General features: G+C 39.0%; 1 protein-coding gene across 2 annotated transcripts; it reads left to right on the plus strand.

The window, feature by feature from the left end:
* Positions 1-1309: 1309 nt before the first annotated feature.
* Positions 1310-12534, plus strand: si:ch211-282j22.3 (ER degradation-enhancing alpha-mannosidase-like protein 3). Of its 2 annotated transcripts, none has more exons than XM_017410405.3 (20): positions 1310-2040; positions 2126-2171; positions 4339-4439; positions 5026-5065; positions 5220-5332; positions 5439-5592; positions 5728-5862; positions 5950-6055; positions 6186-6283; positions 6401-6526; positions 6611-6694; positions 6961-7044; positions 7222-7346; positions 7461-7626; positions 7785-7942; positions 8017-8134; positions 9141-9317; positions 9493-9658; positions 9874-10065; positions 10428-12534. In XM_017410405.3, exons 1-20 carry the CDS (start codon positions 1892-1894, stop codon positions 10676-10678), a joined length of 2589 nt encoding a protein of 862 aa, XP_017265894.1. In that variant the 5' UTR covers positions 1310-1891; the 3' UTR covers positions 10679-12534. The 2 variants fall into 2 exon arrangements, with proteins under 2 accessions (XP_017265894.1, XP_017265896.1); XM_017410407.3 differs by having other exon boundaries at positions 9144-9317.
* The last annotated feature ends 199 nt before the right edge of the window (positions 12535-12733 follow it).

Below are 12733 nucleotides of genomic sequence, written 5' to 3' on the forward strand. Positions count from 1 at the left end.
GCAATGACAGGAGTCCATTGTGATTCCGCTGTTTTTTTTGTTGTTGTCGTTTTTTATTTATTAGACCTAATCTGTGCATTACTCTGTTAGATGAGTTAGAAATTTAGACTTTTCCTCCAAACTGACCCAGCTCAATTAGTGGGTCCAAATGGGCGTGTTGTTGGTTCTCAGGACAGGAACAAGGATATGAGTCAGAGAGGAGGTGAAGGAAATGTAGAAACTTTGCGAACTGATCTAATCTCTCCACTTCATCACTGACATGATGTGGCAATTTTACACCCATCATCTGTCCAGGGGCGCCACCAAGAGGGGGGACCAAGGTGGTGGTCCCCTATTAATCTGCTGCAGTATTTTCCAAATAACCTATTTATGACAACAGCATAAAAAAATAAAATAAAAATGAAATCTGTTGTGGCTTTTGGTTTTGGTGTGCCGCCCCAAGATTGTCAGCTCTCCATCTGAGCCCCTATTTGAAAATGTATCGATATAAAATGTGACAGGCAATTTGATGTCATGTAAGCCAAAATTAAACCACTACAACCCAGGTTTAAGCAATGCTAATTACTTGGTTAGTTCATGATATGAGGACACTTGTTACCATTAAATAGCATTAATAATAATTATGTTATTTTGAGGAAAGGGACAAGTACATAGAAGTCAAGTAACTAAACAAACAAATAAATTAAATCCAAGTGAAAGTGGGACAATGGCCATATAGTGGCCATATATAAAACTGCAGGTAGGTTTTTTTTAAGGAAATTAAATATTGATTTATAGACTTGAATATATTGGGCATTTTTTCTAGAAAACTAACAAAATTCCTGAAGTAGTTAAAAAAGATATAAGGGGAAGTAGTTTTAAAACATTTCCCAATCTTTCATTTGAAATGTTTTTTTTTTAATTTACTATATCTCAGTAATCATCTGAAACATATGAGTTGATATATGTGTTACGAATATGTATGTCATCTGTTAGTAGTAAAAATAGTAATAGTAATGTAGTGATAAAACGTAGTCACCTATCACGTGACTACGTTGTCACTGCTCGTTACGTACATGCGTGATAAGAGTTTTTACCCTCAGTCAGGGCTGAAAGGGCAATTTCTGCGCTTCAAAATTTCAAATAATGACGACAGTGACAGTCTGTCACCATACAAATTTAGCTGATATAAACTTTTATGGTGATCTTACATATAAATGGTTGGACAAAGTCGTCAGAAAGTGGGCAAAATTGCCAAAAAGACAACTTTTTACGTGGCGAGGTTCGCCTGCAAGGCAAAACTGAGGGTTAAAATTATCCTTCAACAGCCGGGTAGCACCGTAACCTGCCTGTTGTTTGACAGCTCGGCGCCCGACAGGCTTTTCGGCGTCGTCGGTTTTGGAGGACTTTACTCGACAAGGGAAGCACTTATGTCTATTTCAGAATGAATTTTGTTCCAGCTTACTTATTTTACTTTACGAGTGAGCCTAATTGCTAACTGGCTAGCATAGCTAACACACAAAGGAACCTCCCAGCTGTAGCCCCATCGTCTCGCTCCGTCTCTTTAAGGTTTCTACGCTTAGATTGGACAGAAGTGTGTTTTGTCCTGGTAGTCAGGTCAGTTTTCTTTGCCTTACAGGTAAGCAGACGTGAGCAGTCCGCTGTAGCTCGTTCCCTCCATTGTTTACATGGATCCCCTTCATCTGAGGTGCTTTGTTGTCCTAACAAGACTGGACAAATAAGAAGGAAAAACATAGTGGGATTATGGAAATCAGGAGGTAGCCAAAACTGTGCCATGCCTGTGCCAAAAAGAGGATGAGCTGGGCTCCAAGTGCCAGCTGATTTGTTTGACTTTAGCGTGGGCAGGAGTTTTATTTGTTCCCATTCAAGCTCAATCTTATGTAAGGACTCCATGGGGAGACCTAAAGCTCTCTGGAAACTGGGCCACTCCTGTCTTGGCACCGGGATGATGCTGGAGACCCTTCTGATCATCGGTCTTCTTGGCTGGGCAAGCTGTCAGGAGAGCCAGACCATGACCCTGGAGGAGAAGACCACCATCAGGTGAAATCTGTTACAGGAAACTCACACAAGATGGCACAACTTTCCTCCTGATTAACCTGTAACATTTATTTTTATTGTTTTGCAGGCACCAGATTATTGAAATGTTTGACCACGCTTATGGAAGTTACATGGTAAGGTCGTCACCGTGATGTTAGAGTGGTAATTATGTCCACTTTTTGGTTTTCTCAGTTGCATCAATCCACAGAGGGAGATGAGTCATCAACTGTCTGGATGAAAAGATATTATTAGTGGGCTTGTGCATAAATCGGATAAGCTGAAATGGGTCTAATGTTCTCTTATTTTAGGTAGTCTTGACATCAGACAGCGTCAGGAAAAGGATTGCTCTTTTATGGGCTTGTGGCAGATGGTATATTTACATGGTTTGTCTGAGAGACCAATTATAGGTGTGTAGATCGGTGTCTAGGCTAGAAGTCTGCAGCTTTTATATTAAAAAGAGCCATTTTACAGCCACAGAATCTACCTGACTATTAAATCTAAGGTAAAACAGTTTACAAGACTTAATTTAAATAAATCTAATCATATCTATAGTACGTTTTATGTTGCAGTGTGCCACTGTTTTTCAAAATTTCTTTAAGGGTATAAGCAAAACAAAAAGAACAGACAGTTCTGCACAAGAAAATCGCACTTTTTTTACTGAACCATCTCAACCTGTTGCTGTTTTTCCTCAAATTTGTAGAAAATTAGTAAATTCAGTAGCTCTCTCAAAGATAAAGAGAGCATTAAGTTACACCTTAACGTCTTAAAAACTGACCTGTTTGTTGGTTATTTGAAATCTAAATGCCCCTCCATAAAAGACTACAAGCTTTATTTGTTTAAACTGCTTTGGCTTTTATAGGAAGCAAGTCTTAATTTCTCTTCTTTTCTTTCTTATAAGATGGACTTGCTTTTCCACCATATTTTGATGCCTTAAAATCTAATCATTTCCAATAGATGGACAAACCTGTTTTATGCTTTTTGCAGCTGTTTGCTTCAAGTATGTTGAAAACTGTCAGAAAGTTGCTTAACCAAACTAAAAAACTCCAAGGTCAACAGTAAACTTGAGCACTGCCTTTTAAACATGTTTTAATGAAAATTAAATCTATATTTAGCTGATTCTGGTACAGATGTAAAGGTTTACTCTATAATTTGGATATCTACTAATTTATTTTTAAAAAAACCCTGAGTTCCAAGAAGCAGCCCAACACACTTGTATCAGTGGTGTCATTCTGCTGCAGAAATTTCATGCACATCTTGCAAACATTTGGAAATCTAAGCTGCTAAAACTACCCTTTCGCTTTTTTAAATAGAGTCTAAAAATGACTCGGGTGTTTGGTCAGTGTTGCAGTATCAGAGGGGTTAAAGTTGCAGGTTTGCAGCCCCCGGGGTTTAAAGGCCATCAGGTTGCCTAAAGTCACGAGTTGTTCAGTAAAATCTGTGTTTAAATTAAATAAGAAACCCCTGGAAGCAGCAAAGAGACTGAGAAAGTATCTGATTATTCCAAGTGTCTGGCTAATGTGCAACTCAGAATATGTTTTTAAAAAATTAAAGATGAAGTGAGCAAAATTTGAAGGACAGATAAATGTTTCTAAAACTCGGCCACACACTTATTGGAATATTTAAACTAACCTCACCTCCAGCAGAGTTGAAAAGTGATTTAAAATTTAACAGAAACCTTAATCTATGATTTGCAAATTCCTTTGAATGTAACACAAGCAGGAAACAAGCTGCGTTCGGTGCCTTCACTGAGCAGTTTCATTGTCTGTAAAAGTGCAAACAAATTGAGAATTTAGTTTCAGCAGCACACTCAGAAAACGTTGATAGTTAAAGACACATTTTCAAATGTGTTTCGTCACTCTTCATTTTTAATATCACATTCTTAATTATTTTGAATTTCATTATTGTCATTTAAAACTCTAACACCTTTTTGGCTTGAAATAAAGCTCTGCCAGCGCCTGTTCTGTAGTGTTTGGACAATCAGACAAATTACAAACATGAATGTCTTTAGTTTTTTAATAAATCTTGGTCGTATTTGCTCGTCATACGTCGATGATACATACATGATTATATGGTCAGTATAAGAATTTAAATGACTTAAGAGAAATAGTTTGTGGCATTTATTCTGTCCTCAGTTTAGACAAATATATAAAAAGTGAATACAACAGAGTGTTGATTGGATATGAACGTTAGCACGTTTATTACTTTCTTTCGGCTGTTTCCTACAGATGAGTATTGATCATTTTAAGTTTATGCTTTAGTAAAAGCAGTCAAAATAATGTGTAATAATTGCTGCTGTTGCAGAAACATGCCTACCCAGCAGATGAGCTGATGCCTCTGAGCTGCAGAGGGCGAGTGCGTGGACAAGAGCCGAACAGAGGCGACATAGACGACTCCTTGGGGAAGTAAGAACGCCTTTTATAGTCCTTCCAATCAGGTTTCCTGAAGCAAATGAATCCGTTTATGTGAGCTCAAATGAAAGCCATATGCACTTTTGATTTTAAAGTGTGCATTTGCCAGGGCCATTAGCATTCCTTCACAGGGAGTTGTCACAGTTGCTTTCTAACTTTCAGACTGTAATCAAGGAAAGAAACACAATGCTAATCCTCTTGTGCTTTTTCCTGTAACGAGTGTTTACCTTGATAAATACATACAACTTTAAGGGACAATGGATCCAGTCAACATCTAGGTGATGACATTTCTGAAAAACCTTTTGTTCTTGGAGAATGTAGGAACTTTGCAGACAGGCAACCAGACATGATGTAGTTGCTAAATTAGGCCAATAAAACTTACCTAAAGTCAATAAATTAAAGACTCATAGTATAGTAAATCAGTTTACATACCACAGGTAGTGCATAATATTATTTTGCTTCAAATTCAAGAAATTTGTCACTGAACAGTCTGTAATTAATAATAAAATTATTTGGATCTGTGGACAATTAAGCTTTATTGTGACCATGTCATAACATTTCTGACCTTTTCTTTCTGAAGGTTTTCTCTCACTCTGATTGACACCCTTGACACCTTGGTGGTGAGCCCATATTTTCTCATTTTGCTAGCATAATTTGTTCTTTTTTTAAATACATTGTCTCACCAGACTAATTTATTTACCTGTCAGCTTATTTGTTCTTGTCTTGTCTTGTGTGTGTGTGTGTGTGTGTGTGTGTGTGTGTGTGTGTACACAGGTGTTAAACAAGCTCGATGAGTTTGAGGATGCAGTGAGGAAGGCTGTGAGGGATGTCCGCTTTGACAACGATGTGGTGGTGTCTGTTTTTGAGACCAACATCAGAGTTTTAGGGTATGAAACTTATTTGTTCATTATACTGTGCAATCATTAGATTTGACTTTATACCAGCTTCTTTCTTTTTTTCGAGTTGAATTTCGGATAAAAAATGTCTTTCCAGTGGGCTGTTGGGGGGTCACGTCATGGCTGACCTGCTAAGGCAGCGTGGGGAGAGGATGCAGTGGTATCGTGATGAGCTTCTTCACATGGCCACAGAGCTGGGCCATCGATTACTTCCTGCCTTCAACACCACCAGTGGCCTTCCCTACCCTAAGGTAGTCCCTAATTTATATCTAACAGGTCCTTTTTGAGATGTATATAGTATAGAGCCTGCTGTGAAAAGCTGACTAAATATTTCTTAGAGAGTTTAGAGCTCAGTCAAATCACCATGTATATGTTTTGCTCATTAGGTGAATCTGCGGTACGGCGTGTTCAACCCACTTTCACGCACAGGCACTGAATCAGACACCTGCACAGCATGCGCCGGGACAATGATCCTGGAGTTTGCTGCTCTCAGCAGACTGTCAGGAGAGTCTGTGTTTGAGGTACTACCACCCTCTAATCGGAGTTCCTTTACTGTTAATTGTGGGCTTTAGTGCGTGTATTAAGTATGTTCTATTAATGTTTTACAGGAACATGCCAGAAAGGCTCTGGATGTCCTCTGGAAGAAGAGACAAAAAGGAAGCGATTTGGTGGGAACCGTCATCAACATCCACAATGGAGAATGGATCCGGAGAGGTGAAGCAGCTAAAAAAGCAGAAAAAACATTTTGTTAAAACCTGTAGTCCCACCTGTTTTCACACAAGCACTGATGATGTGACTGAATAGTTGTAATTTGCTAGTTTTCCCGTTTTTTTTGTGTTTGCAGAGAGCGGAGTTGGTGCTGGAATCGACTCGTACTATGAATACCTGATGAAGGCCTACATTCTTCTAGGAGATCATGTTTTTCTGCAGAGGTTTAACACGGTGAGTCATCCAGCTGTATTGTTTTTCTTGCTGCATCATTTGCACACATACTGCAGCTCCTTGAGCCGAAAACAATTTTCAACATTTGTGATGCATTTTCCACGTTATCTGTCGCAGCACTACAGTGCCATCATGAAATACATTAGTCAGCCTCCCCTGCTGCTCAACGTACACATGCACAACCCCACTGTGAGCATTCGCAGCTGGATGGACTCCCTGCTCGCATTCTTCCCTGGATTACAGGTCAGAGAGATTGTTTAAGAAGAGCTGCTCTGTTAATTATAATTTAATAAGAAGATAAGTGGCATTTATTCATTGTTTATCTAGGTTTTGAGAGGAGATCTGAAACCAGCTATTGAAACTCACGAGATGCTTTACCAAGTCACTAAACAGCACAAGTTCCTTCCAGAGGTAAAAAATCTTCTCATTTTCTTCCTTATTTAATGACATATAGGAGGAAAAGATTAAATATTTATAACAATTATTTATAACAACCATGAAATATATGAAATTAGCCTCTGTGTTATATGATTGTATAAAACTCCATACTTCATTAGTCATATTATACAGAGACAAAGAACAAGTTTTCGACATTTGTCCTTCTTTTTTTTTAAATCTGTTCATCAATATCAAGTCTCACAAAGTTTGATTCTTTCTTTTGGTCAATATTCCTGCAGGCTTTTACAACAGAGTTCAGAGTTCATTGGGGCCAACACCTCCTGAGACCAGAGTTCGCAGAAAGCACCTACTACCTCTACAAGGTGGAAACCCTTCCAGTTAAAACATACCATCACTCATTGTTAACATCCTTAGAAACTCTGTTTGAACTAATAAATAAAGTTGCTCCACTTTTCCACCACATGCACAAAGCATTTTCCTCATAGTGACGATGTATGTTGTAATATGCTGGATTGAGGTTTATGTTTTGAAATGTGCAGGCCACTGGTGACCCGTACTACCTCAGAGTGGGACAGTCCATCGTGGAGAAGCTCAATGCCTATGCCAGGGTGCCTTGCGGGTTTGCTGCTGTCCAAGATGTCCGCACCGGGACACACGAAGACAGGTTAGTGTGGGAAAATCTGCTCAGCTAAGCCATTCCTTTAGACACTGTCAGCTGGAAAAACAAGGTCTTATCTGTCTTTTTAACATTTACAGATGCGTGTTTGTTTTTGTACAGGATGGACTCCTTCTTTCTGGCTGAGATGTTTAAATACCTGTACTTGATGTTTTCGGAGAAGAGCCAGCTGCCGATTGATATTGACGACTACATCTTCACCACAGAGGCTCATCTTCTGCCCGTGTCCCTCTCCATCACTCGGGCACCCATTCAGCCTAACATTACAGTAAGACTATTTGCTTTAACGCAAACATATCTGCTCTTGCCAGATTTCAAGAAAGGGATGTTGGCTTTGCATACAATGCACCCTGCTGGATAATATGAACTGATAAATGATATTATGTTAGCTAAGTATTTTTTTTTTAACTGCACCTTGTCCTTTAGGAGGCTGTCCCTGCTTCTCAAGACGATGATCTGTTCACGCACTCCTGTCCCAGCACAGAGACGCTGTTCCCCAACAACCCCTCATTTGCCAAAACCATCAGGGACAGCTACAAATACCTCACTGGGGTGGGACGGGCCTTCAACTCTTTACCTGTCAGGTGGGACTAGTTCCAAATATGTATTTAAAATAAAAGTTATATTCTGTAATAAAAATGTGCTTTACACTTCACAGGGAAATCGAACTACCCTTCCACGATAATGTCATGGAGCCGGTGGAGTTTCTGAAGAGCATGGGCATCTCGCTCACCTCTCTGACAGAGATGACTGTAGGAGACGCCAAAAATCAAAAGGTACTTTCAGGTATTTGTACTCACCTTGTGTTACAGCGCATTGATTTTTAATTAGATGTATATTAAGTTGCTTTTTTTCCCCAGAAAAAGCTTATAAGCTGATGGGTTGAGTTCAAGCGGGCACTCTGGATTGAAATAAAGACGAGTTATTAATTAGGTTGAATTCAAATGAACAAATGGTTCAGATTTCAGCTTTTAAGCTTTCCAGATTTCCTGAAATATGTACAGTAGATGATGGAAAAAGAACAGAAGCAATCATTTACCACTACTAGACTACTGTAGAGTTAATAAAGAGGCAGAAACCACAAACATTAACAATACTGGGAGTTAAGATTAGGACAACTGTACTTTAGGTGTAAAAGGGATTTATTTACACTAATTACATTATGTACAGATCATGGGATGAATAAAGTGTCTCTTCGCCTCTTTCTCTGCCTCAGTATAAGCAGTAAAATGTGTGTGTTTATCTTCTGTCGGTATGGGAGATAATTAATCCAAAACAATCCTTGGTTGTCAAAGAAACCAGGGCTCCTGTATGTCTCATCCATAAAACTCTTAGAGCCTCCATTTTGAAGGAGGATAAATTTAATTGTCCACTTTGAGAAGCAAATGTTTTTCATGAAGTTAATAGAATATTATTCCAGATGTGATGCTTACATTTCACTACGATAAACCTGAAACGTACATGAAGTTAGTTTTGTAGTAACTTTGTCTACACCATTTAAGATCTGAGCCAAATTTATTAGCTTCCTATTTTGCCAATTAATTACTGTCTAAATTTATTTTATTAGTAAAAAACACATGAGGATAAGATTTCATATATATGCTATGGAGTTTATCAAGAAGAGGGGAAGAGAGGAAGTATGATTTATAGCATAAAGGCAAAGTTCAGTTTAATAAACAATAGGGCAAGTTAATGAATGTACTCCTTTTAATTTGGCATTTTGGGAAATATTGAATTGACATAGTTGTTTCCAATCTGTTTGGCCAAAATATTGATTCCCAGCAGGAGCAGAAAGGAGTGTTCCGGGTAAAGCTTTTTGCAGAAGTGAGACAGACACCAGAGGAGGAGGAGGTGGTGCCTCACGCTGTCCAGCTCATTTCCCCTCCATTTCTGGGTCGGACCGTCCTCACTGCCGGACCGGCCAAGTTTGGAATGGACCTCACTAAGCAGGAGCATGGGGTGAGATTGAACACAGCATCGACACAGAAGATTAGGAAGATTTATGTTTTTAAAATTATACCAATGTTTTCAGTTTTTTGTCTATATCGTATTTTCCTCAAACATGCTTCAATTTCACAATCCCTCTTCTCACAAGCAAAATAAATAGAGCAACATGTAAATTCCTGTGCAACAGGTGAAGGGCAGGATCGTGAAAGTGTCCCCCTATAATGCGTGTGGGCCCGTGGAGAATGCAGCGGAGCTGAAAGACTGCATCGCTCTGGCTGTACGAGGTGACTGCATGTTCGCTGCAAAGGCTCGGTGGCTGCAGCAGGCAGGAGCCATAGGTGTCATCTTTATCGGTGAGAACCATCATTACCACAGCTAATCGACCACGTTAAATAAACAAGAATTGCTATAATTCAATCAGTTTTTACAAATATTGAACCAAAACTTGGTGTGGTAGTATCTGAGAGTGATCCCCAACACAAACCTTGGCATTTAAATGGTTCTCAGGCTTACTGAACACTAAACCTCCCAGAAACTAAACCATCTCAAACTTCTCCTGGATGCGCAGATCACCGCGAGGGAAGTAACAGCGAGGAAACCCCCCTCTTCCAGATGGTTGGAGACGGAGACTCCACTGAAGACATCACGTTGCCTTTAGTCTTTCTGTTTAGCCGCGAGGGTGCTGTGCTCACAGCTGCGCTGGAGGAACATCACAACGTCGATGTGCTGCTGCTTCCACAAGACAGGCAGCTTGGACACGGTGAGGACCGTGTTTCAGACTTCACCAATCCTCACAACCTGTTTGTGAATGCTGAGATTTACTTCCACTTTTCCCTCCTTGTATCCTTGATTGTTGTACCTTTTGAGTCAAAATCGATAATTATCCATCAGTTATATGCATCTGGAATTTGAATAATTAAAAAAGTAGGCACAAAAGGTAATTATTTTTAAAGATCTAAATGTAAATACTTAAAAATAACTGCAGAAATCCTAATTTCTTAATACGAAACCCAGGTTTTCTGTATAAACTGAAATAAAAAGGAGCTGTTCCTGTTGTTTACAGGTGCATCTCTCTTCCCAGATCTTCTTGTAATAATGCTTTTTATTTTTCTCACTGTCCAGATAAAACACAGAAACCCATCAGCATGAATATAAAACTCCGCCTGACAGAGGAGGGTGAGCTGGAGGAAAAAGCAGCAAAAGGACCAACCTTGGAGTTTGTTTTGGAGAATGAAGAGGTGCTTAGTGAAGAGGAGCTCGGAGGAAACCGGCAGGTCTGCTCACGAGCAGCAGAGGACGGCAGAACTGAACTGTGTTCAGCAGACTCAACACGAAGCTTGAACCCCGACACTGAACCAGACGTACACCCTTGACCTCTGTGGTTTGTCTCCTCACGCTGTTTATCTGAGTAGCATGTGGCCCGGATCACCTTCACTGTCCTGCAGCACATCTGAACAGCCTGCATGTTTACAACTAACGAACAGGAGTCCCACCCACATCCAGTCTTATCCTGAACTTGAAGATGGCTCCATATTTACGAGGCAGTCTGTGGTGATTCTGTTCAGATTATTTTTGGCTTCATGAGACCAACATAAGCTTTAAAAGTCAGGAGGGATAAGCTGCTGCTATCTAAACTTTGCTCATAACTACAGGTCCAAGGTGAATTTATATTCATCTCACTCTAGAGGGAAGCATAAATAAGCCCCAAAAAATTATGCAATGACTTTTGTTTTTAATCTAAACTGCACCTTTTCACTTTAATAAGTACTGAAGTGGACTATTACCTGGCCAGTAGGTGGTGGTAGCTGCCATAACTTCTCAGCAGCGTCAGTGGATGAAAGAGATGAACTGGGGCTAATTTAGAGAGTTCATTTTGTGCTGGCTGGCAACTTCAGGGAATTTTACGTATGAATGCAGTTTGCCAGTTTGACCCACTTAAAGAAATGTTGCTGTGAATGTGTTTTGCTTTTTTTTTTTTTTTTGATCATTTGAGCCTGAAGGTGTGTGTGTGCGTTTGTGTGAGGTCTGAAATAATTAGAATATTTAAAGAAGCATCTTAGTTAAAACCTTACCACTGTTAAGCAAAAACACCCAATCATGCAAGAAATAGGAAGACAGGATCTAACATTATGAGTGCTAAATTAAGGTTGGATATTTTTTTTTCAGTTTTTTTTTAACACATACTGTAAATTTACAGGGTAGTTGCAATGAATGAATTTGGTTTAAAAATGAGGTAAAAAAAAAAAGAAAGTCTAAAGAGTTTTTTTCCTTGCAAGCAGATAATTAAAGTTCTGGTCCATTAAATGTCATCACAGGACCAATTACAGCCGATTCAAATAAAAATGACCTATCGTGTTTTTTTTTACTCCCGATTGTTTTAGCTGGCAGTGGTTATTTACTGCCACATTTACGATGGTATTGGATGGGCTATTTATATCCACCTTAAAAGAAAAAATAAAAACATTAGAGAGCTGTATGTTTTCCTGGATGCATTGGGGTTTTCATGCACTTGTTAACTCTCTGTTTCTTGTAACACTTTACACATTGTTAATTATTATCACAGAAATTATTATTAATTCAAGAAAAATAGTCAGTTTTTATTGCCTATCTGTGCTCTCACCATTGAGTACCCTGATTTTTTTCCCCGTGTTGTTGCACCTGGAAATTAGTTAATTGAAGTGACAAAAATCTTTTGCCAGAACATGTTCTGGTTTTTGTTTCTTCTTCTTGTGGACCATTTTCTAATGCTGCTAATCTGATGTTCCAGTAGGTCTTAATCCAAAGTGTTTTATATGTTGTTAGGCCTTTGAATTAGCCAAGTTGTATACCTCAGGATTGTGTGCATAACTTTTCACTCTGATAAAAAAAGACCACAAAGAGGAAACTGATGATTCCATTTGATATTTTTCTGATTTATTGTTGTGTTCAGATGTTTGACTGTCAGCGGCAGACATCTGCACGGGTTTGGGACGTGAGCAGATGCAGTTAATAAATTTAAAATCACAACTTTCACCTCGTTAGACATTTTATTTCTGCATCTAAGACATTTTTATTAAGAGCTGCAGTCACGGTGAATGAAGATCCCTTTTAGGCAGCATCTAAAAGGTTGTTGATGCTAGTTTTGTTGTGGAAATCTTTATTTAACAAGGACAGAAATACATGGTACAGGTCATTTAAGTCCGTGCTGCTTAAAAAAATGATAAATAAAATGAATGAATGAATCAGCGGATGAGGTTTTAAAAAAGAGCCTTAATTCTTCACATTCCACGTTGCTCTTCCACGTCACGTTCACCCATATTGTTACTTACGTCATGACGTAACCCGTTCCGTTCCTTCTAATCTCCTGTAAACTGTTGCCTTCAGGTGTTGCTGTAACGTGTCTGTAAATCACAGTTGTTTTAGGGCAACATTAAAAAATGTGGAAATTT

The sequence above is a fragment of the Kryptolebias marmoratus genome, linkage group LG14 (genome assembly GCF_001649575.2).
Source record: "Kryptolebias marmoratus isolate JLee-2015 linkage group LG14, ASM164957v2, whole genome shotgun sequence".
Lineage (NCBI taxonomy): Eukaryota > Metazoa > Chordata > Actinopteri > Cyprinodontiformes > Rivulidae > Kryptolebias > Kryptolebias marmoratus.